Below are 26,006 nucleotides of genomic sequence, written 5' to 3' on the forward strand. Positions count from 1 at the left end.
TGCGGACAACCTTGCAGATTGCCTATGCCACGGTCTGATTTTGCATCCATCTGGGAGAAGATTCCAGAGCAATTTTTTTTTTTGCAAATCATTATGCACCACTGCTTAAAGTATTCTCTATTGATGTTTTTACTTTATTCATTGTTGTTGTTTACTGTGAGACCTGCACAAGTCTGCTAACCATCCAATAGTTTGAGCTAGGTGTGTTGGAGCTGAGAAATATTGAATACATGCAGGGTAGTGAGTCTTGAGGATCAAGATTGAGAAACACTGAAATACATGGTTGGTCCTGCAGCTAAAACCCATTGTCAAATGCAATTTCTAAGGAAAATGTACTACTCACAAAGACTTAATTGCCCAGTCAACGTAGAGTATACAACAGAAACTCACAGTCCAGATGACTCTTTCTGATCCCCTCTACATCTTCAGCATGAATGAACTGGTAACACTTCTTCCCCACAATGTCCACCGGAGAAAGGTCCATGTAGTCACTGATCCTGAAATACAATGAAAAAGTTACAATATGAAAATGTTAATAACATCTTAGACATCTCTGCACTCAACAGATGTACAAATCACAAGATCACTTGCACATAGGGTCTTTGGAGGGGGGGACACAGTCAAATGTGGCTACTGGTATAGTCACATGGTGACCTGACCTCGCCCCTCCCTGTTTTAACCGCATTAGTCACACCCACACACACTCATCACAGGGGGCATGAGTGAGGTCTTCCTCCACCCATGTTTCCCGTATTCGGCCTGGTCCGGGGGGACCATGGGAGGGACTGATAGCCGGACCGAGGTATGGTCTCGCCTGGCTCCTTCACTCTTGTTGCAGTTCAGGTAAAGGCTTGTTTTCACTTTGCATACACACAATTACACAGATATACACCCCTGCTCACTTACCTACATACTAACCCTACAATTTTGGGTACAGATAATCGCAGTAGCCTAGTCTTGATTTAGTTTTAGAGATATGGAATGGTTGCTGGTGGTGTCTCTGCCTGTTCCCATTTCTATTTGTTTGTTTCCCCCTTGCAGATTCCAAAGGCTTGTGTGCCCGTTGTGTGTTTTCCTGTGTTGCCAACACAACCACACCACACGGCCATTACTCTTCTAAATGTTACAGTGATTTATGGAATTCAGGAATTCTTTTGGAACCTCAGTCTGGGATGGCACAGCACCTTCTATTTACACTTGTACACCATCATTTTCACAAACAATCTTTTTGGCCTCTTGTCAGTTAAGTATCACCTTTGTCCATGTCCCAAGTGAGCTAAGCAAGACTGAATAGGAAACATAATAACACTGCAGCATACTGATTGGTCACCACACATGCACCATCATTGTGATGCACAATACGACTGTGCTTTATGGATTGTCAAAGATTGTCAGTGCCACCATTGACCCATTCCAACCTGCAAAGGCAAACCGTGGTCAATCATAAAGGTCCAGACGTTTTTAAGTTTGGTGGCCAGCAACAAAGGGGCGTGTTGAAGCCAAGGTTTGAACACATGGATGCTACGTTCACAAAGTTGTTGGAGTCACTGGGAAGTGTTGACGTGTTATTTTGTCCATAGTCAATTTTAGTAAAGCTCTATTTGTTTACTTGGTTTGTTTTTGTAAACTTGTTTAAGGTCAATTTTAATGTGAGTACTTGACTTCCCCATGACAGAGATGGGCTTGTGGAAGTACAAATACTTTGTTACCTTACTTAAGTAGAAATTTTGGTTATCTATACTTCACTGGAGTAATTATTTTTCAGACAACTTTTTACTTTTACTCCTTACATTTTCACGCAATTACCTGTACTTTTTACTCCTTACATTTTAAAAACAGCCTCGTTACTCTATTTCATGTCGGCCTCTAAAAAAAACTATCCAGTTAAATTGCGCCATCCGGATTGAGTGAATTTGGTTGTGGTTGGATGAGAAGTATAAACATATTACCATTCCGACACCCTATTGGTTTGTACGCGATCCGTTGCACTTGCACATGACACAAATCACGTTGCGCTCCAGCAGGAGCCAGGCCCAGGAAAACCAACCAACTCTTGTACATCCCTGGCCGTACCTGGAAGAATTGTTCCAAATGGTTGGATGCAAAAACAACTCCTTTAGAATGCGCTGCAAGCTCTGCGCACCAAAGTACCACGAGCTAATGGCTTTCAAAAACTCGCCGTCTAATTTGAGGATGTATATTGAGTTAAGATTAAACTAAAATGTCTTATTATCAGTGGGTTATTATGGGCAAAATATTGTAGTAACGTTAACCTAGTGATGTAGGCCTACGAATTGTAAATTTGCAGTGTTTGCTATGCGGAGGTAATGTTAAATTACCTAATTAACTAGCTACATGCCAAGACATGCCATCAACTTTGCAAGTACGTTTGGTGGGCTCGTGAGATTTGAAATTCGACTTTTAGCCAAAGGTTATCTGAGCTTATATTATTGCTATATGCAATATTTTTAAGTTAATTGTGCAAAGCTATAATCTGCAGCTGGTTGATAAAGCATGTAACGTTAAGGATAGGCATGGTCCTGTCTGTGTATGAGTGCGCGCGCCTGTGTTAGTTAGTTAGTTTCAATTTATTGTCCTTTTGGAAATTCTTTTTGCATCTGTGGCAGTCAGAATACATACAGTCATGGAAAAAATGATTAGACCACCCTTAGACCACTCCTATTCTTGTTCATTTTAATGCCTGGTACAACTAAAGGTACATTTGTTTGGACAAACATAATGATAACCACAAAAATAGCTCATAAGAGTTTTATTTAAGAGCTGATATATAGCCATTTTCCATGGTTTTCTTGATAATAACCTAAATCACTTAAGTTTTTACATCCATAGCTATGGCACTGTACTGCCAAAAACAGTGCTTTTCTGTTTTAGTCACATGATACACTTTAGTGGTACCAGGCATTAAAATGAACAAGAAATTGAAGAAAAAAGGGTGGTCTAATAATTTTTTCCATGACTCTAGAACCGACATAAAACAATATAGTGCAATACAGTACAATACAGTGAAGACAATTATGACATGACCTAGTAGAATCCTTGTTCCCAAAGTGCTTCACACCAAACCTAGTGGAAAATTATGAAATTAATAATTTATCTATAATTTATTTAGCAGAGCTATACTAGAGGGTATGAAAGATGGGGCAGACTAGCGTTATATGGTCTTTGTAAAGAGGTAATAGACCCAACTAGTACCTATCAGCCAAATACAGTTTAAAATGAATTAAAGTCGGACTATCTCATCAATAATGCCACTTTTTAGCTATGCCAGCTGTTTGTAATCCTAATTCCTAAAACAGCTTTAAGTGGCAATATTCTGGTCTGCTCAACATAATTTCATAGATCAGTGAAACAGTGCACCCTAACTTGTAGTCTGACCTTCATTCATGAACTTCACACATGACATTTAACACAGCAGAAGTCCCAGATGTCTGAGCTTGTGGTTTGAGAGAAATATTATGAATCTCAATCTTTGCCTGTGCATTCATTTTCTCCACAGAAAAAACACCCCACTCATCTAAAGAGGTGCACGCAGCATACTTCAGCAGCCCTCAAAAGGAAGTCATCAACTGAAGGTTCTTTGGCCCCACCCTCCAAACAAACCAAGCTGTGGGAGACTCAAAGAGTGTCGCAGGCAAGTGTGGATAAAGCAGTCCTCAAATTTGTTGTCCAAGGCTTGCACCCATCACACATCGTTCAGCAACAGGGCTTCATTGATCTTGTGCAACATCTTTTGCCAAATACGAATGTCATGACACGCAATACAATACAAAATCACAAAGGCCTCTGCTGAAATGAAAACAAACCTGAAAGCTGCCCTTAGTGAAATTGAGTTCATACCGTCGCGGTTTCATTGGTGTCACTGCACACTGGTTTAACCCCCAGACCATGCAGAGGTCCTGTGCTGCCCTGGCATGCAAACACATTAAAGGGTCACATACATTTTCTGCTCTGGCTGGTGCCCTTAATGATATTCACACAGAATACAACATCAGAGAGAAGATCGTTCGCACTACCACTGACAATTTCAATTCAATTTTATTTATATAGCGTCTAATACAACAGATGTTGTCTCTAGATGCTTTCCAGAGATCCAGAACATGAACATAAACATAAACATAAACCCCCGAGCAATTATTACATAAACAGTGGCAAGGAAAAACTCCCCTTTAGGAGGGAAGAAACCTTGAGCAGGACCAGGCTCATAAGGGGGGACCCTCCTGCCGAAGGCCAGACTGGGAGAGTCGGGGACGTCAGTAGCACACAGCAGTCATGTGGAAGCAGCAGCGGGATGACCAGAGGGGGGGGGGGGGGGGGGGGGGCGCAGGCAGGCGAAACCAGCAACAGGTTGATCAGAGCGGGGGGGGGGGGGCGTCGGGGGTGTGTGTCAGCAGCACACAGCAGACATCCACGTAGGCAGGTGGAAGCAGCAATAGGATGACCGGGGATTGGGGGGGGGGGGCGGGACCGCAGGCCGGAACGCAGCTACCGAGGCTCCGGCCTGCAAACATGCACAAAAGAGAAAAAAGGGGGGCCGGCACAAGAAACTACAGGAACGATGGACAAAAATGATAGCTATGAGATATTTATAATAAATAAAAATGGTAATGGGGAAGACAGGAAGGGAAAAGGAGAGGAGAAGAAGGGTAAGAGGCACCGCCCAGCGGATCATGTCGGTGCCCCCCTGCAACATAAGCCTATAGCAGCATATCCACCACAAAGCTATATTTGAGACTAACTATTATAGTCTTGTTCTATAGCTGCAACTATGACTACTGACTCTAACACACTAGAGTTTACACTACCTAAAGATTTACCAACACCAAGTAAAGGTTTACTAAACACTAACTATAGGCTTTACTAAACAGAAAGGTTTTAAGTTTAGTTTTAAAGGTGGAGGTGGTGTCAGCCTCCTTAACCCAGATTGGAAGTTGGTTCCAAAGTAATGGTGCCTGATAGCAGAACGCCCGCCCTCCAAATCTACATTTAGATACTCTAGGAACTACGAGTAAACCTGCACTCTGGGAGCGGAGAGCTCTGCCAGGAACATAAGGCACTATCAAATCTTGTAAATAATGCAGAGCTAAGCCGTTTTGGGCTTTATATGCAAGTAATACAATTTTAAATTGGATTCTGAATTTTACAGGTAGCCAATGGAGCGACGCTAACACTGGAGAGACGTGGTCTCTCCTGCTGATTCCTGTCAGTACTCGTGCTGCTGCATTCTGGATCAGCTGGAGCCTATTCAGCAAATTACTTGGACATCCTGCTAACAACACATTACAGTAATCCAGTCTGACAACGGATCAAACTTCCTGAAAGCCTTCAGAGTTTATTGGCAGACTGAAGAGAACAATAAATCTGAACCGGTAGGAGAGGGTGATGGAGAAGAGCATGATGGTGGCCAAAATGATGACGATGAAGAAGAGGAAAGCATTGAGGGTGTTGAATTTGTTGATACCGGAGCCCTGTTGGACAAAGATGACTACTTGGAATACCAGCTGCCCAAGCACCATCGCTGCGCCTGCCACCTCCTCAATTTAGTGTCCACAGTTGATGCTTCAAAAGCAGAGGTCAACCCATTGTATAAGCGTGTGTCAAGGTCCACATTTGCCAAATGCTCTAGCCTGTGGAGCAAAAGTTCAAGATCAACCATCGCATGTGAAGTAATTGCAAACTCCAACTCGTAAGGCCTGTTGCAACAAGGTGGAATTCACTGTTCTCAGCAGTAGAAAGAATAGTGTGAATAACAAAAGAACAAGGTGAAGGAGCCCTTGCAGCTGTCTGCAGTGAACTAGATACACCTAAGTAAGTGTCTGCTTTTCTGCCTTTCAGTTGATTAAGTGATTATAGATTAAGTCACAGTTTTATACTCTGAATGCCGTAAAACATATGCCAATATGCAGTCCCCATATTTACTATGGATGTGATTTGAACACAACTACATTTCTAAAAGTCTCAGATGATAATGAGCCAAGTTAGGTTCCATGTGAATATCTTCCAAGTGACCTAGTATGCATATCGTGGGGCACACTGGAATTCTGTAGTTGATCCATGTGGATAAATCCTCACAAACCTCCGTCCAGAACCTCCGTACCGGTGTACAAAACCATAAAGCATGCTGTGAGAACGTGAGCAATCCCTCCCCTTCTCACTGGACTGTAAATGTGTGTGGCACGTGCCGGCGTCGGGAGCGCGGAGCGCTCCGACTCACTTTCACCACACCTACAACTCACATGTAAAAGTTCTCTCCACACTTTCATCCTGGCGGGTAGTGAGGTACCCACTACTTGTCTCATTTTCACCCATCCACAGCTGACAACGCTTATATAGCATACGGACTCTCAAACATTCAGATACTCGCATACACGCACACACTCACACACTCACCTACACGTCTCCCCCTGCTCCGCAGCGGAAGCGCGCGCCGCTGCAGGGGCGGGCTTTATTGAGACGGGGCCCGGGTGTGCATAGCCCATGGTTGCCCAGGGGTGATTATTTTTTGGTATATTTATGTTTGTACTAATAATTATATTAAATTGTATTAGATATGTAGATATTATATAAAGTGTTTAAAGTATATTTATTAATGATGATTATATTATATTTTTGGTGAGGTTACAGCAGTCGGGGACAGTTATGTGGTTGGTGTCCCCCCTCAAGTAATGGTTTGCCCCAATTAAGTTGGCACCTGTGCTGTATATAAAGAAGCCGCATTCAGCCCTCGTGGCGCTGAGTGGATGTGCCAGATTTTGGAATTCGGAGTTTGCCTGTATATCTGTGATTTTTGGAGAAAATAAAAAGCCTTTTGTTTTGGCAATACACGCTCTGCGGGGTCTTCTTTACACCTCATCATCATCCGGGTCCAGTTTGCCGCTCTGGTCCCTCACATTTGGTGTCAGGAGTGGGATCTTTGGCGCCACCTGGAAAACTGGAGAGAAGAGGTGGGAAGCGAGGCCGTGGGTTTGGCCGAGTCTGGGGAAGGATGGAACGCCCCAGGCTGACCCGAGAGGAAGCGGAGCAGGAGGGGGAGGTGTCATCAGACAGCGAGGCTGGGGCCCAGGCATCGGGCGGAGACCAGCCGGAGGGGTGCGATTTGGCTACCTTGCACCAGCTCCTGGTCAAGACCCTCCAAGCCCAGGAGAGGGAGGCACGGAAGCAGGAGCAGCGTTGGAGCGGCGTCCAGAACCAGCTTAACCAGCTCCGGGATGACGTCGATGCTGATCGCAGGCGTCCACCTCTACCACCGCCCGGGCTTCAACTGGGGGGCCCCCCAGCAGCACCAGTCCTGGCAGCACCTCTCGTGGCTCCCGATCCAGCAGCAGCAGCAGCAGCTCCCGCAGCACCTCTTGTGGCTCCCAATCCACCAGCAGCAGCAGCAGCAGCAGCACCAGTTCCAGCATCACCAGCTGTGGCAGCATTCCCGGTGGCTCCCGATCCTGCAGCAGCAGCACCGGCGGCCATGGCACCTGCACCAGTGGCACCAGTGACCTGGTCCAGGGCTGCGATCCCCAGGTTTGAGGAGGGGGATGATATCGAACAATACCTTACCACATTTGAGAGGTTGGCTACAGCATACCGCTGGCCAAGACAGGAGTGGGCGGTGTTACTGGTGCCCTATCTGTCTGGCAAAGCGCGTAGTGCTTATGTTGCTATGGACCCAAATGATGCGATGGATTATGATCGCGTGAAAGAGGCAATCCTGAAGAAATTCGCCATCAATGAGGAGGTGTACCGGAGGAGGTTCCGGGAGCCAGACATCAGGCCTGGAGAGACGCCCCGGGAGCTGTACACACGCCTCAAGGATCTCCTCAACAAGTGGATCCGGCCAGCAACCAAGACGGTCGGCGAGATCTCCGAGATCCTCATCATGGAGCAGTTTCTTCGTACTCTGACCCCCGACATCAGAGTCTGGGTGAAGGAGCACGATCCCCAGGATGGTCAGCGGGCAGCAGAACTGGTGGAAAGTTTCATGGCGGCTCGGCGTGGACACAGGACCTTCAGGATGGAGGCCCAGCCAAGACCTGCAGCTCAAGGTAGGTCTGAGGGGTCTGGTTATGGGAGTGGTCCAAAGCCTAGGGAGCCCAGTAGACAGCCTGCCCGAAGTTCACCTACACCAGTGAAGCCCAGAGATGCCCCAGGTCAGAAATCTAGTGGGTCTGTGGTATGTTACCACTGCCATCAGGAGGGCCACATTAGGCCTGAGTGTCCCAACAGAAAGCCCATGCACTCCAGCCATTGCTGTATCCCACGACCAGGAGAGGGGGATACAGGCCTTGTGGAGAGGTTACAGACTGCACCAGTCCTAGTTAATGGGAAGAGTGCCATTGCTCTACTGGACACTGGAAGCACACAGACTCTAGTGCAGCCCCATCTAGTGGAGAAGAGAGACTTTATACCGGGTGGGAAACTGAGGGTTTTGTGTGTGAATGGTGATGAACATGAGTACCCTGTAGCTGAAGTCTACCTAGAGGTCGGAGGCCAGACTTATCAGATCACGGTGGGGGTGGTTAAGGGACTGAGCCATTCGATGGTCATTGGCCAAGATATTCTGGTCCTACCCGAGCTGGTACAAACAAGCCAGCCGGTCAGCATGGTCGTGACTAGGTCCCAGAACCGAGCACAGGTCCCTGAAGCAGTCACTGGTGAGCCTGAGTCCAATGACCTAGCCGAGTTGCCATTTGCTAATGAGGACAACTCCGCTCCCATCAGCCCGAGGGCTAGGAAGTCCCGCATGCAGTGCAGGCGGGAAAAGCTTGTGGGGACGGTAGAGAGAAGTGAGGAGTTACCACTCACACAGTCAGATATGTGGGGGGAAGTTCCCCACAATTTTGCGCAGCTGCAGAAGGAAGACCCCACTCTTCAGAAAGCTTTTGCAAGGGTTACCCACATTGATAGTGTCCAGACAGGAGTCTCTCCTACTCTGTCTGGGGAAAGCTACAGTTTGAGAGATGGACTGTTATATCATGAGCCAGGAGAGGGCAGGGCCGAGCAGCTAGTGGTGCCCAAACACCTCAGGGAACAGGTTCTAGCTATGGGTCACAAAATACCGTGGGCGGGACACCTAAGCAACACCAAGAGCCATGAGAGAGTTGCAGCCAGGTTCTATTGGCCAGGCCTCTATGGTGATGTCCTGAACTACTGCAAATCATGCCCAGAATGTCAGCTAACGAGTAAGAGGAAGACAAGCTCTTACCCTCTTCAGCCACTTCCGGTCATTGAGGTGCCCTTTTCTCGCATAGCCATGGACATTGTGGGCCCCCTGGAGAGAACGCAAACTGGTTACCGGTACATCTTGGTAATATGTGACTATGCAACTCGCTACCCAGAGGCCTTTCCTCTGCGCAAAATATCTGCGCGTCCCATTGCGCAGGCCTTGTTACAGTTGTTCTCTAGGGTGGGAATCCCACAGGAGGTCCTCACAGACCAGGGCACTGCGTTCCTCTCCAAGACTATGCAGCAGGTATATGGTTTGTTGGGCATAAAGGGCATTAGGACCACTCCATACCACCCTCAGACCGATGGCCTGGTGGAGAGGTACAATCAGACTTTGAAGGGCATGTTGAGAAAGTTTGTGGCAAGCAACGGGAAGGACTGGGATCGCTGGTTGCCCTTTTTGCTTTTTGCCTACCGTGAGGTCCCCCAGGCCTCTACGGGCTTTTCACCCTTTGAGCTTCTCTATGGCAGACAGGTTCGAGGTCCCTTGGACGTCCTGAGAGAAACCTGGGAGGGACCCGGGACACTCAAGACCCGCAGCATTCTGGCCCACGTCCTGAAGATGAGGGACAAGATGGAGGAGATGACGGAGATGGTGCGGACGAACCTGGAGCTGGCCCAGACACAACAGAGGTCGTGGTACGACAAGGCGGCCCGGCAGAGGACCCTTCACCCAGGTCAGAAGGTTCTTCTTCTTCTTCCCACCACAGAGAACAAGCTCCTCGCCAGGTGGCAGGGGCCCTACGAGGTGGTGCGGAAGATGGGTCCAGCAACCTACGAGATCGACCTTCCTGGGAGGAGAAAGCCGAGGCAGACCTTCCATGTCAACCTGTTAAAAGAGTGGCATGAGAGGCGGCCAGGGTTGCAGCTTCGGGTCCAGGCTGTGGCAGAGGAGGAGGAGTGTCCCGAGCAGTTCTTCCCCACCGGCCAGCAGTCAGGCACCCTTGACCTGTCTCATCTGTCCTACACCCAGCAGGGGGAGCTGGAAGCCATTATCCCTGCTGGCCTATTCCAAGAGAGGCCAGGCTTCACCACGGTGGTGGAGCATTCCATCCCTCTCAAAGACACTACCCCGGTAAGGCAGCGGATGTACCGGGTGCCGGAACGTCTCCTTTCATCCCTCAGGACAGAGGTGGAGGAGATGTTGGCCTTGGGGGTGATTGAGAGGTCCTCCAGTGAGTGGAGCAACCCTGTGGTGCTGGTGCCCAAGAAGGACGGCACCATGCGCTTCTGCATTGACTTTCGGCGGGTGAATGCCCAGTCGCATTTTGATGCTTACCCCATGCCCAGGCTGGAGGACTTGATCGAGCGCCTTGGGAAGGCATCATATATTACTACACTGGACTTGTGTAAGGGGTACTGGCAGGTGCCTCTAACCAAGGAGGCCAGACCTTGCACAGCCTTCCGGACCCCTCATGGACTGTTTCAGTTTTTGGTGATGCCCTTTGGTCTGCAGGGGGCACCAGCCAGTTTCCAAAGACTCATGGACATTGTATTGGCTGGTACGGACTCTTTTGCTGCTGCCTACCTGGATGATGTGGTGGTGTACAGCAACACCTGGGAGGACCACCTATGTCATCTGGGTGAGGTGTTGAGGCGCATACAGCAGGCGGGACTGACCGTCCACCCGCAGAAGTGCGCCCTGGCAAAGGAGGAGGTGCAGTACCTTGGCCATGTGCTGGGCCGGGGTGTAATCCGGCCACAAAAGGACAAGGTGCAGGCGGTGCTGGACTGCCCAAGGCCCCGGACCAAGAAGGACATCCGGTCATTCCTGGGACTGGTGGGCTGGTACCGCCGGTTTGTGCCGAACTTCGCCCATCGAGCAGCCCCATTGTCAGACTTGACCAGGAAGTCAGGCTCCTCCCAGGTTCAGTGGGGAGAGGAGCAGGAACGGGCGTTCCTGGACCTGAAGGGGACGCTCTGCAAAGACCCGGTCCTCCAGAGCCCTGATTTTGGACAGCACTTCACAGTCCAGACCGATGCGTCTGGCGTTGGTCTTGGGGCTGTGCTGCTCCAGGGTGAGGGAGAGGACCAGAAGCCGGTGGCTTATATAAGCCGCAAACTGTTTGCCCGGGAGACCAGGTACGCAGCGGTTGAGCTGGAGTGCCTGGCCGTGAAGTGGGCACTGGACACTTTAAAATATTACCTGCTTGGAAGTGACTTTTCTTTGGAGACCGACCACCGCGCCTTGCAGTGGTTGGGCCGCATGAAAGACTCCAACGCCCGTGTCACCCGCTGGTTCTTGGCACTGCAGCCGTACCGCTTTACGGTGCAGTACCGGGCAGGCACGCAGAACACTGTGGCAGACTTCTTGTCTCGCCACCCTGTTGGCGAGACTCCAGAGGAGGAGGGAAATGTGAGAACGTGAGCAATCCCTCCCCTTCTCACTGGACTGTAAATGTGTGTGGCACGTGCCGGCGTCGGGAGCGCGGAGCGCTCCGACTCACTTTCACCACACCTACAACTCACATGTAAAAGTTCTCTCCACACTTTCATCCTGGCGGGTAGTGAGGTACCCACTACTTGTCTCATTTTCACCCATCCACAGCTGACAACGCTTATATAGCATACGGACTCTCAAACATTCAGATACTCGCATACACGCACACACTCACACACTCACCTACACGTCTCCCCCTGCTCCGCAGCGGAAGCGCGCGCCGCTGCAGGGGCGGGCTTTATTGAGACGGGGCCCGGGTGTGCATAGCCCATGGTTGCCCAGGGGTGATTATTTTTTGGTATATTTATGTTTGTACTAATAATTATATTAAATTGTATTAGATATGTAGATATTATATAAAGTGTTTAAAGTATATTTATTAATGATGATTATATTATATTTTTGGTGAGGTTACAGCAGTTGGGGACAGTTATGTGGTTGGTGTCCCCCCTCAAGTAATGGTTTGCCCCAATTAAGTTGGCACCTGTGCTGTATATAAAGAAGCCGCATTCAGCCCTCGTGGCGCTGAGTGGATGTGCCAGATTTTGGAATTCGGAGTTTGCCTGTATATCTGTGATTTTTGGAGAAAATAAAAAGCCTTTTGTTTTGGCAATACACGCTCTGCGGGGTCTTCTTTACACCTCATCATCATCCGGGTCCAGTTTGCCGCTCTGGTCCCTCACACATGCATATAATTATCAGGGGTGTTCTCTGTGCACTGTGAGCAGATGTTAGAGGTGACAAAGCCCATCTGGAACATCCTTTGTGCTGTATAATGTATTCTATGAAGAACTTTGTACTGTATAAGTTGTAAATTTGGGTTCTCAGTCATAGTGAAAGTATTTCAACATATTTGTGACCAAGAGATTTGGTCGATGTTGAGAGAGAGATCCGTCTCCCATTTTGAAATCGGAAGAGAGAATGAGTTGTCTATTTTGGAAACTAACCTATAGAGTTTCAATAGCAACTTTGGGGTGCTTAGGTTCAATAATTCTGTTATCTTAGCGGGAAGTTGTAGGTCCAATTGGTTCAGTTTATACTTTTTATTTATTATGGACTTAAAGGAGCTTGAGGCCGGATTGTGGCAAGATTTATGAAAAAAATCCGTATACATTTTAAGTTTTCTAGTAATAATGTCAGATGAAGCGTTCCAAACCCAAAAGAATGAGCCCTCTAGTGTATCTCTCCTTTGCCTTGAACAGGCTGTGTGCTGCAAAATGTGCTGCAATTCGGTCCTGAATTTCCCGCGCTGGGCTGCGGATGTGACGTCACATGACGCTGCATGTGCGTTCTCCCCGTTCTCCCGTGCCGGCTTCACTGTTGGCTGCAGTACCCCCAACGACCGTCGTGGTGAAGGGTGACGCTAGAGAGTCTCATTTCTTAAAAGGAGCCTCAAGCTCCTTTAAGTTGTTGGTGTTCTAAAATGTGTTACTGCTAATTCCATATTGAACAGTGAGTGTATTAAAAGGTACAAACTTTCCACCTATGATTACATGCTGTAGATACCGTATTCCTTGGTCTCTCCATTGAACAAAGTTTACCATCTTTTTATAATTTTTCAGGATATCTGGGTTGTTCCATATGGGTGTGCGGTCACGTGGAAAAAGTGAGACTTTAGCTACTTTAAGGAATTCCCACCAGGCTTTAGGAGTTGAGCTAATATTAATGCTTTTGAAACATTTATGATGTGTAATGCTTTGACTAATAAATGGTAAATCTGAGATTTCCAGATCATTGCAAATCACTTGTTCTGAATTCAGCCAGTGACTATATAAAGAATGATTTTTACACTATTTTAAAATATACTGTAATTTATTAACTAAGAAGTAATACTGGAAGTTAGGTAATTCTAAGCCTCCTCATTCTTTGGGTTTTTGTAATGTCTTTAAGCTAATACGTGGTGTTTTATTCTTCCACAAGAATTTTGACACATATGAGTCCAATGATTTAAACCAAGGAGGGGGTTTGGATGGTATCATCGAAAAAAAATAGTTTATTTTTGGTAAAAACCATCATTTTGATGGTGACAATTCTTCCCTGACTGAAATGGGAAGAGAGTTCCATCTGGAAAGATCATGTTCTATTTTCTTTAAAAGCTGAACATAATTTAGTTTTATTAACTCTGACAGCCTAGGGGAGATATTAATGCCTAAATATATATTGTTCCCTGATTGTAATTTAGTAGTGGCTGTATTCCTGAAATTACAGTTAATGCACAAAACTGTGGATTTAGACCAGTTAATAGAATCCAAATTTTTGTAAAGTTGCCAATAGAAATGTTCAATTTACCCGATCGAATGCTTTTTCTGCGTCTAGCGATATAATAGTAGTGTCCTGTTTATTGATACTCAGACCCCCCAAATATGATGCAAGGTTTTTTGATGATTTTGCCAAACTACTGTCATTTATGTGCATGGATTGATTGTGTTGTTTTACTCGATACTCGAATGGTCTATAATATTAAGTAATGTACGAGTGTAAGTAGAAGAATGTCTACCCTTAATGAAACCTGATTGATCTGTAAGTATAATAAAAGGGGTAATTCTTTTCAGACGTTTGGTAAGAGCCTTGCTGATTATTTTAAGATCTACATTTATCAATGATATTGGGCGGTAGCTCGATGGGAGCAAAGGATCCTTATCCGGTTTTAATAAAAGACTAATATTAGTAGAATTCATATTTAAGGGTAAGCTTTTATTTTCCCTAACATTTAAGATAATTTTATAAAATGTTGGTGCTAATATGCTCCAGAATTCCTTATAGAATTCGGCTGGAAAGCCATCTGGGCCCGGAGCTTTATTATTAGGCATATGCTGAAGAGCTTCATGGAGTTCTCCTATTGAAAGCGGTGAATCTAAATTCGTAACCTGCTCCTGATGTAACTTCCTTTGTTTTTAAGTTATCTTTCTTTTTCTTATTTGAAAAAAAGGAAATTATTTTACCTCGCATTACTGCTTTTCCTGCTTCCCATAGAACACTCGCTGATGTTTCTGGTTGATCGTTATTTTGCAGGAATATGTCCCATTCTTTTTTGAAAAAATCTATAAAGTCAGGGTCTTTAAGCAATGATGTATTAAATCTCCAATTTCTAGAGGGTGGTACGCTCGCCCTCAATAGCCATTCTTTATCCGCAGGTTTGTAATGTCTATCCATTCACATTACAGTGCACCACAGAAACAGTATTGTGAAGATCAAATTCATCATTATCTTCCTTTCTCATTCTTTCAAGCATCTACTTATAGCCCCTTGTGATTGCACTGCATCATTTCTAACAACCCACTTGTTGGCAATGATGCAGAGGTCCTTTCCCAAGTGTGTAACCAGAGCAGATCGTAAAGTCTGTTAATTTTTCAGTGTGGCTCTTTGGAGAACAAATTTATACAACACTAACAACCCGGGTGATAGCAGCAGCTGAGAGGTTTTCAGGTATGAAGAGAATCAAATAGGAAGCCTTTATTGTCAATGAATACTTCTATAGGCTTGTCCAATGTACTGCCTCTTGGATTTCTCACTCATACGCACTATATTTTCAGTTTTCTATTTATTTATTTATTGACAGATGTTTTGTTTGTACAGAGCAAGAAATATTTTGGCACATCTTATCTAATAAAATGACTCATCAACATCAGTCTCCATCCTATACCTGTTTTCACAGTAGACAATCCTGAGGTCCATGTTGACTCTGGTGACAAACATTTGACAGTCGATCCGAACCTCATTGATTGTGGGTGGCGGGAGGGCATGAGCTACCACCACCATCCCCATGATGTGAATAGGCACCGAGCGGCTGTGCATCAGAGGCATCCTGATCCGCAGACGCCCTGTAATGTGGATCACCTGAAGGGGAAGAACACAAAAGATCTAAGTCAGAGGGCAAGGTGGAGGGTCTGATGATGGAGAAACATTTTGATGACCCAGCTTTTCATGCTGAAAATGCCTTATTGGTATTGGAGATCTAAAGAGATTTTTTTTTCCCTTGGGCACCTTAAAACTGACAGTCCAATCAGTCTTTCAAAGAACAACTTTTTTTGTCCTTCAGATATTATCACCTTTTATGCTAAAGGTCCCATATTATGCAATTCGGACATCTATTTATATTGTTCAATCACCATTATAGAGTTATTTTCCTCTGATTGCAACTCAAAACTCTATGGGCCTATTAGATCATAGGGACCGTATATATGTCCCCATACTCCATTCTGCTGTTATTGGTCCCCTTTATATGCCAATCAGACATATATGTATCATTTTAAACTGAATTGGATTTAAAGCGAGCAGAATCGATCCCACGTGGGGATAAACACATGTGCTTGAAGTTAAAAGCGGTTTTCACCTATGTTGGTTGCTGTGGCCTCACTGTACACCAAATTACATTGTATAATTTACTCTTAGTTCAGTTCGTGTTCATAAGTGTTGTTTTAACTCTAGCTTAAACACTTTATCCACAGACTCTATATAAGAATGGACGAACATTAGGTCACTTGACCCATTTGTCTTTGGTTTTTCTTTATGCAGGGCACAGCCCTGTTGCTTTAGAAGTCGATGGAAACACACCCACCAAATGTCAATCAAACTTAGCTTTGCTCTCAGCTCTTTTGGCCGAACCCCACCAAAATGTCTGCAGAGGTGCCATAAGACATTTACAGCGGTGTATGACATTTGACATGTTGACTTGACGACGAAAACAAAGATGACCGTTGCGTTTACCTGGGTTAATACATTTAATTCAATTCAATTAAATTTTATATATATAGTGTCTATTAAAAAATAAATTGTCTCTAGGTGCTTTCCAGAGACTCAAAACATGACGCCCGAAGCAATTATTACATAAACATAACAGAAACAATGGCAGGTAAAAATCTCCCCTAGTGGGAGAAAAACCTTAAGCCAAGTGGCAAGAAAAACTCCCCTTCAGGGGGGAAGAAACCTTGAGCAGGACCTGGATCATAAGGGGGGACCCTCCTGCCGGAGGCCAGCTGGGCAGAGCAGGAAAAGAGAAACAGACAGAGAGAATGAAGAACAGAGAAATGAGAGACACAGACACAATGGCCAGTTAGTGCACCACAGGGACGACTATACAAGCAGATGTAGACAGCAGACATTGAGGTGGTCAGAAGCAGTGGGGTGATTAGAGGGCGGGACTGCAGGTCAGCATGCAGCTCTTGAAGCTCTGGGCCAGGCCAGAGCTTCAAGAGCAGCATGCTGACCTGGGGAAGACCAGCACAACAAACTACAAGAACAATGGACAACAATGATGGTTATGAGCAGTGGTGGACAGTAACGGAGTAAATTTACTTGAGTACTGTACTTAAGCACATATCCAGAGGATTTGTACTTTACTTGAGTATTAGATTTCTTTGGTACTTATTACTCTTACTTGAATACATTTCCAAGACAAATATTTTTACTTTTACTCCAGTAAATTTCTAGGAAGGCTGAAAAGTACTCGTTACTTTCAGGTCTGCTCTTTTTTCTTCTTCCCTAAAATCCTATTGGACACAAGCTGTTTTTTGTCAAAGGAGGAGACTTATCACAGTGCACGCTCTCCACTGGGATGTACGTAAAGCGGAAATACGTCAAGCCTCCTCAAAACGATACCGTCAAAGTAGCCTGCGTTTGTCAAGACAGAGCCGCAACAATGGCTACGCCTGCGTCAGGAGAAGATAGACAATCCGCTGAGTCGTCTGAGTCTGATAACGAGCCGGACTCGGAGCAGGGACTTTCACAAAATCCTTGGCCGTATCTTAACTCAATGTTTGAGTTCGACCGAGTAAAAAAACGAGGGCACAGTTTTTTGTAAAGCAGTGGTCTTTGAGGGGGATCCAGACTTAATTGGATGGTGCAGGTTCATTTGGTTTCAGTTCATGATTGTTAATAAACTCTGCTGTCCTCTTATGATCCCATTCATTTGATTTGTTTTTGGTGTTTCTGCAGGTTTTATATAACATTGTGGTTCTAAAAGCAAGACATCAGTGCAGCTGGTTTCAAAGAGTTAATTCTCAGAAACAAGAGTTAAAAGATCCTTAAATTAATTTAGAAAAAATATAGTAATTTACTGATGTGGAAAATAAGAAATGTACTCTTACTCTTACTCTTACTTTTACTTAAAGTAAATTTAAAAGCATTTACTTTTGGATACTTAAGTACCTTTAAAAGCAAGTATTTTTCTACTCTTACTCAAGTAATATTTTGACTGAGCTACTTTTACTTGTAACGGAGTAAATTTTGACCAGTAGTATTTGTACTCTTACTCAAGTACTGGGGTTGAGTACTCTGTCCACCTCTGGTTATGAGACACTTCTAATTGATAAATGAGAAAGGAAGAGAAGAAGATGAGAGAAGGAGAGGTGACGGGCACAGCTCAGTATATCATGTTGGTGCCCCCCTGCAGCGTAGGTCTATAGCAGCATATCTACAACGAAGCTATGTTTGAGACAAACTATTATAGTCTTGTTCTATAGCTGCAGCTATGACTACTGACTCTAACACACTAGAGTTTACTCTAACTATAGGCTTTACTAAACAGAGCGCCCGCTGCCCGTGCTCCTTTGGTTCTGCGGGGCCGCTTTCGTAGGAGCGGGTGCGCCTGCCTGCGTGGACGGTCGGGGTGGCCCCGTCTCTCCGGGCAGGCTGGCCTTTCGCCGGGTGGGGGTCGTTGGCCTCCTGGCCGCATGATCGGCCCATGCCGGGTGGTTGGTGCTCGCCTGGGTCCCGGTCCATCACTGTGGGTTTCCTGGCTGCTTCCTCCCGTGGTCATGGGAGCCCCACCCGGGGGTTCCCTCGGTCGCCGCTGGGAGGGGGTGGGCCTCGCTGGCCGTGGGTTTCCTCCCGCCCTCTTTTCGCCCTTTGTGGGGTTGCTGGTGGCCTGGGTTCCGGGCTCTTCCTTGTCGGCTTCTGGTCTCTCGGGCGGCGGGTTTGCGCCCTCTCTTCTCCACCACAGTTACAGTTCAGGTGGAGCGTTGTTTTGACTGTTACACGCACACACACACACACACACACACACACACACACACACACACACACACACACACACACACACACACACACACACACACACACACACACACACACACACACACACACAGTTGCTGCTTGTGTCTGTTTGTTTTTTTCTTGCAGATTTCCAGGGCTCGTGTGCTCGTTGTGCGTTTCCATGTGTTTTTTCGCGTCACGGACTAGCAGCGGATGTCACCCCTCACCCACAACTTTATGATTACTGCCAGCAACTTCAAATTTGCTTCGATGTCGCCTGCTCTGGCCCTTGGGATGCACCTAACTATGGTCGTGGGATTCGGCCTCACATGCCTCACTATCGCCAATTACCAAGGTCGGTTTCTCAGTGGGTGTGTCGCTGAGTGGGGAAAAACGGTTAGAGACGTGAAGCGAGTGGTGTGTTCCATGTGCCTTTTAGGACTACACTTCCTCAGAACCGACACCCAGCCGCCCTGACAATTTCAACATCTTTTGGGGTTGCAGACATCTCTTTAAGGCGGGTGGCTCTCGTCTGAACAAGCCAGGAGGACAGTTGCTAAGCAGCAACATTTTTTATCATTTGCACCACAAACAAGCAGCCCCTGTCAAGAACAAGAGGCATGATGTTCCAAAACAGCCGATAAGACGGCGCTCTGGTGAGGACGCCGAAATAAGAACTGACCATGGAGGACAGCAGAGTCAGAGAGAAACTGCAGGGTCATCATCCTCATCCTCACCCAGACAGGTGGAGTCTCCACCAGCCCCAACAGCCCAACGAGTGGAGTCTCACCAGGCCCCAAAAGCCCAACCAGGGGAGTCTCACCAATCCCCTACAGCCCAACCAGGGGAGTCTTACCAAGCCCCAACAAGAGATACCCCAGAATTGTTTGTTTCTATAGTAAAGTAAGAATACATAAGAGAGGAGGCAGAGTTGCCACTCTGTTCAAGAACAGCTTCCAATGCAAGAAAATGTCTTATGGTCAATTTGACTCCTTTTAATAGGTTGCCATTCAGTTAAAATCCCCCTGTCGAGCAATCTTAGTGACCATCTACAGACCCCCCATATATGATGCAAGGTTTTTTGATGATTTTGCCAAACTACTGTCATTTATGTGCATGGATTTTGATTGTGTTGTTTTAGTGGGTGATTTTAACATTCATGTTGATAATCCTAAAGATGGGTGTGCTAAGAAAGTTTTAAATATTCTGGATAATTTTGGGCTTTACCAGCATGTCACAGATCCAACACATAACAGCGGACACGTATTAGATTTAATTATTTCCAAAGGTCTTAATATCTCAGAGGTTGTGGTGAATGATGTTGCTCTTTCTGATCACTGCTGTGTATTGTTTAAAATGACCACCGTTGCCAATCCTATGAGAGGTGAAGCAGATGTAATCAGAACATTTTACATAAATGATAACACCTGTGCATTATTCACCCAGGGTTTTATGCCATCACCAACCCTTCCCTCAGTTCTGGTTGATGACCTTGTTAAGAGTTTCAGTTCCAACTATATGACTGTTATTGATTCTATCGCCCCAATTAAGACCAAAGTTCTGTCAGGGGGGAAAAAGTCACCCTGGAGAAACGTCACACTGGTTAAAGCGCAGAGAAGGGTATGTAGACAAGCAGAATGCAGATGGTGCAAAAACAAACTCCAGGTATATTACAACATTCATAAAGAGACTCTTCGCAACTATGACCAGAAACTGAAGAATGCAAGGCAATCGTATTTTTCAGAGATTATCAATAGAAACAGTAATAATGCCCGCAACACTGTTTTCTGTGGTAAACAGACTGACAAACCCCACAGCCTCAATCCCCCCTGAACTGCTGTCTGAAAAGGCATGCAGTGACTTTGCTGCCTTTTTCACATATCAAATATTACAGATAAGACAAGCAATGTGCATCTCCAGCTCCAGAATGATAACTCTTGTGCCTCCCAACCTCTATTCAATCTGTGACATTTTAGCCTCTTAGATTACACAACCCTAACGGAAACGGTTTTAAAATTAAAGCCCACAACATGCTGTCTTGATATTCTGCCTTCAAAATTTTTTAAAACAGTTATTAACTGCACTGACAGGCAGCCTCTTTATTATAGGGATGTATGGTGGTTCCATCCAGACCATGTTGTGGTCTGATGCCCGTAGTGGCGGGAGAGCTGTGGATGTGTAAGCTCCCTTCACATTGGCATAGAATTTGTACAATATTTTTTCCTGCCTTGTTTTACATGTGACATACTGGGTAAAGTCCGTCAGCGTCTTTCCCACATTTAAGTGATTAAAATCCCCATTCACAATAACACATGCATCTGGGTGCGCAGTCTGTAGCCCCGCGATGCAAGAGTGAATAACATCGTTTGCACGCACAGAGGCCGCACTCGGAGGAATGTAAACAGTCACTGCCACAACATGTGAGAACTCTCTCGGACAGAAGTCAGGTCTCAAACCTATCGCTAGCAGTTCTATATCCGGAGTGCAGCTTTTTGACGGTGATGTGTCCCGGGTTTGCACCAGTTGGTATTTACGAACACGGTTATCTCTCCTCATTTGTTTTTACCGGTGTTCCTGGTCCTATCCGCTCGGACCATGGTGAATCTGTCTTGCTCCACCGCTCCGTCTGGGATGTCGGGATTCAGCCAGGATTCGGTGAGGAATAGCATTCTACACCTCCCGTATTCCCCCCTGCTCCTTATCAGGGCAGAGAGCTCGTCTGACTTGTTGACCAGCGATCTGACGTTCCCCATAAGGACGAATGGCAGGTATGTCCTCTTGGCTTATCTTTCTCTGCTTGCTCTCACAGCCACTCCACTCCCTCGTCCTTCGTCTGCGTATACTTATTTCTCTGGGTAGTCCTGTTGGAGGAGCACCGCTCGACTCCGAACAGCAATGAGCTCCTCTTTGGAATACACGCGCACTCTTCTACTTATCAGACCCATCTTGAGCACTCCGGTTAGAGTTAGAAAGTTTGAAAGAGAAGGTTAAGAAGAAGAAATCGCTACCTAACGTCGTGTAGGTGTTAAAAGGCATTCCGTTAGATTAAAAAGCTAAAAGGTAATGATAAACGTGGAGCTGTTCAACTGGCTGCCACTTGACCGGCGCCAACCGGTGCCATCTTGCTTCATCAGGGTTCTTGTACCTGCTCACAGCTACGAACCAGCTTAAGCAGAACATGGAAACACGGAATTTCAGCGCACACGCAATATTCCCAAACTCATAGCAAGACTAATGGGAACTACGTGGAGGGTGAGCCTGCCCAGCACGCGACCAAGACGACGGAGGGAAAGGAAGCACAAACGAGGATGCAGGTTGGGCCTAGATGCTAGGCTAAGAAAACAACCACACAGACAACTACTCCTGAGCTCCTTACCAACGCTAGATCCATCAGACACAAAATGGATGATTTGGACCTCATACTTGCCACGAACAGTGTCATCCGGAACTGCAGCGTCATCTTCATCACGGAGACCTGGCTTTACCCGCTGCATCCCCGGCGCTGCAGTCCAGTTAACGGGCCGCACATCACACTGGCAGGACAGGAACAGCAACTTGGGTAAGAACAGAGGTGGGGAACTCTGTGTTTCCGTACATAACAACTGATGCTGTAACAGTAGGATCATTGACACACACTGTTATTCTGATTTGGAGGTTCTGGTAGTCTCAAGCAGACCTTTTATCTACCAAGGGAGATAACAGTAGTCATTGTGATGGCTGTTTACATCCCTCCAGATGCGAATGTTAGCACAGCCCTTAGCCTCCTGCGTACAACCGTTAACAAACTACAGCTCGCCCACCCAGATGGTGTTTTTATTGTTTCCGGTGATTTCAACCAAGCATGCTTAAAGACTGTTTTTGCCCAAATTCATCCAGTACATGAAGTGTGCCACCAGAGGAAAAAAAATTCTGGACCATGTTTACTGCAAGATCAAACATGCATAGAGAGTCACCCCTTCCCTGATCTTGCTGGCAGAAGAACTGAACTATGTCCTTGTCCGTTTTGAGATTGTAAGACAAGGTCCAGTCACACCTCATCAACCACCCTCCAGCAGCAGCACACTAAGGGCCAATCCCAATGTTCACCCTACTCACTACCAGTAGCCCTCACTCACTACTCCCTCACCCACTACCACTTCACACTCAAAATGAAGCCACAAGGGGTAGGGCTTTGTAATCTTCCCTAGGGATTGGGACACCACTTGCTACGTCACTGCGTGGTTTACGTTCGGGTACGTAAGTGACTGCGTAGTTACGTTTGCACATACGTCACACCATATCAGGAAGCCGGAGCTAAAAGCAAGCTAAAGCTGTTTTAATTTCCGCTGTAGCGCTGTTTATATGCCACTTTATTACGTTTTAATATTTATTTTCAGGCGTAAAAGTAACCGTTAAGATCCCCAACCTGGGCTCAGTTTATCCAAATAACGCCTGTTAAGAAATTTGCTCCGACGTTTTCAGGGATGAGAAGAGCCGCCGGCTCGGGAGCAGCAGCTGGTTCCGCGTTAAATCGATGCAGAGCCTACGGCGTAGGGTACGGCGTAGGGTAATCTGCCACCATAATCCCTGTCCCCAAGAAGTCAACCATAGACAGCTTAAAAAATCACAGGCCTATTGCACTTACGCCTGTGATCATAAAATATTTTTAAAAGCTCATAGCAAACCACATCAAAGACTCACTTCCCCCCAATCTGTACCCACACCAGTTTGCCTATCGAGCAAACTGCTCTACAAAGGATGCCATTGCTATAGCTCTTCAGACTGCACTGAGCCACGTGGAACACGTGAGAATGCTTTTAATGGACTACAGCTCAGCGTTCAACACAACAATCCCGGGAATCTTAACAGACATACTTTCCCACCTTGGGCTCTCCACTTCCATCTGCAGATGGATTAAGGACTTGCTGACAGACTGCCCACAAACTGTCAGGCTGGGCTCCCACCATCATACTCAACCAGGCTCCCCAGAATGATGTGTACTGTCCACTGCTGTACTCTCCGTACACAAAGAATTGCACACCACCCCATCTCTCCAACGCCATCATAAAATTTGCTGACGACAGCACCGTGGTTGGACTCATCTCAGGTGGGGACGAGTCGGCGCACAAAGATGGGGTTGGTAACATGTCAGTGTGCTGTTCAACTTCTCACTGAACACCACTAAAACTAAAGAACTCATCCTGGACTTCCATAAACGCAGCACAGAACTGGCCCCTCTGATCATCAACGGGGACTGTGTTGAAGGAGTCCACCATTTTAAATTCCTGGTTGTCCACATCATGGATGACCTCTCCTGGTGTGCTTACATTAAGTCAGTGGTAAAAAGGCTCAGCAATGTCTCGACTTCCTCAGGGTGCTCAGGAGAAACAGCCTGGATGAGAAACTGCCTGTGTCCTTATACAGAGCCACCGTGGAGAGCATCCTGGCATTCTGAACCAGTGTGGTACACTGAGTGCACAGCAGCAGATAGGAGAGCTCTGCAGCGGGTGATCAACACAGCTCAAAGGATCACTGGTTGCTCTCTACCCTCCCCGGACATTATTACAATGTAGCTAGCTCACAATTCGCTAGAGCCATCAGCACTGTTAATAGTGCACAGCAGCAGACAGCCATCACAGCCATCACAGCCATCACAGATCAAATCAAAATGCATGAAGCATAAATACGAATGAATGGTGGTAGTTCTGGCAAGAAATTAAGTGTACTTTTACCTGTAAGTATACATATAACCAGGCTAGGGTGAAGACGAAACACAGGAAGAATAGAGATACAGTAAAAATGAATAAATGTCTGTCTAACAAAGTAAAGAGTGCATATCTCTTTAGACGTATATAGTGATAACCTTAACGTACAGAAATTAATTATCTTGCTTGACATATGATGTACCAAGGTATCGACAATTTAAAAAATGAATTTCCTCGTATGGGTTTTGCCTACATGCATGAAAATATGTAGGTTTATTAAGAATGATAAACCGCACAAAAAGGTCTCAAAGACCCATGCTCTGAAATGTACAGGATGTCCAACTTTTTGAATTGAATTTGTCATTTTGGCCTAATTTTTGTGATTTTAACTAGGGGTGTCAAATGAATGCGTTATTTGCAAATAACTAATTACAGGCATATTTAAAATGTTATGTTTTTTGATCGCTTAATCTATTTTTTAATCTCTAAATTTACTTTTCTATTTCCAAGTTGCCTTTATTATGAAATCTGTGTTTTTGCTTGAGTTGTTTGGGGCAGAAAACAGACATTGATTGGCTGTCACTGTGTTTGGGCATGGTTAGCTACGCTGGTAGACTCCCATTGACACGTAAGGGGAGGAACAGTGAGTAGCGGAGAAGAGAAGTGAAAATAGAGGAGCATGTGAAAGTTGTCGGTCCAGTGAATGGAGTTATATGTGTTCTTTGAGGAAAGGAATTTGTTTACCCCGAAGCAGCTCGAGTTTAGCCTACATAAACGCAGTACCCGGTCACGAGTGCAGCCACAGCTAACGTTAGCAGCAAAGATGTTTGCTATTTATCAAGCCACAGCAACGCTCTTCCCCAAACTAGACTCGAAAAGGGCATGCGCATGTCGGCGACAGAGAGGATGGCGAATGGGGATGTAAATGGCTCGGAATGCATCTTTTCAAGTCTAAAAAAATAAAAAAAACTTATAAAGCCACTTTTTTTGTGGTTATATATCAGTCTTTTGATCTGCCACAATAATGTTATGACTTAAAAGAAAAATACCTCAAGTTGAGGGCTTTTCTCAGCAATTTTTAAGTGAGAATAAAAAAGCGATTAATTCGATTAATTAATTACAGAACATCATTAATTAATCGCTCAATTTTTTAAATCTCTTGACAGAATTTTTTTTTTTCTAATATTTTTATCCCGATTTGTTCCCCATTTTATCACCCAGTGCTCCTACCTAAGTCAGTCCTGGGCATTGCTCCCTCTACCAACCCTACACTGGGTGTAGCTCCCCTACACTGAGCTCAAGTCTCCTCTTTAACCTGAGGAATGAGCAGGCTTCTTCTTTTCACCAGACAGGGTGGGGCTTCTCCGGCCGGATGTAGCGCGTGAAAGGATCACGTTATTCCGGCCGGATCCCCCCCCCCCATCTGGCGCCCCGGTTGGCCAGAGGGGGCATGTATAGCCCAGGACTGCTGCATGTTTTTGTGAGGGTAGCTCACATTACTACCCAAGGGAGCACGGGGAGAACATGCAAACTCCACACAGAAAGGCCCTTTCTCCAACTCCACCCAGGGTGTGGGTGCTGAAGTCATGGGAGAACTTAACACGCATTCAGCCTCCACAGCGTCCCCAGCGGGAATTGAACCCAGGACCTTCTTGCTGTGAGACGGCTGCACTACC

General features: G+C 46.0%; 1 protein-coding gene across 2 annotated transcripts in view; it reads right to left on the reverse strand.

The window, feature by feature from the left end:
• LOC133462256 (neuronal PAS domain-containing protein 3) overlaps positions 1 to 26,006 on the reverse strand; it is a 331,973-nt gene that overhangs the window by 28,115 nt on the left and 277,852 nt on the right. For both annotated transcript variants that reach the window (XR_009784244.1, XM_061743401.1), the window contains exons 8-9: positions 15,318 to 15,511; positions 391 to 497 (exon numbers count right to left, since the gene is read on the reverse strand). Coding sequence is in view for 1 of the 2 variants with exons in the window: in XM_061743401.1 (XP_061599385.1) it covers positions 391 to 497; positions 15,318 to 15,511 (301 nt within the window). In the remaining variant the exon portion in view is untranslated. The remainder of the gene's footprint in view (positions 1 to 390; positions 498 to 15,317; positions 15,512 to 26,006) is intronic.

The sequence above is a fragment of the Cololabis saira genome, chromosome 16 (genome assembly GCF_033807715.1).
Source record: "Cololabis saira isolate AMF1-May2022 chromosome 16, fColSai1.1, whole genome shotgun sequence".
In the NCBI taxonomy this organism is placed as follows: Eukaryota; Metazoa; Chordata; class Actinopteri; order Beloniformes; family Belonidae; genus Cololabis; species Cololabis saira.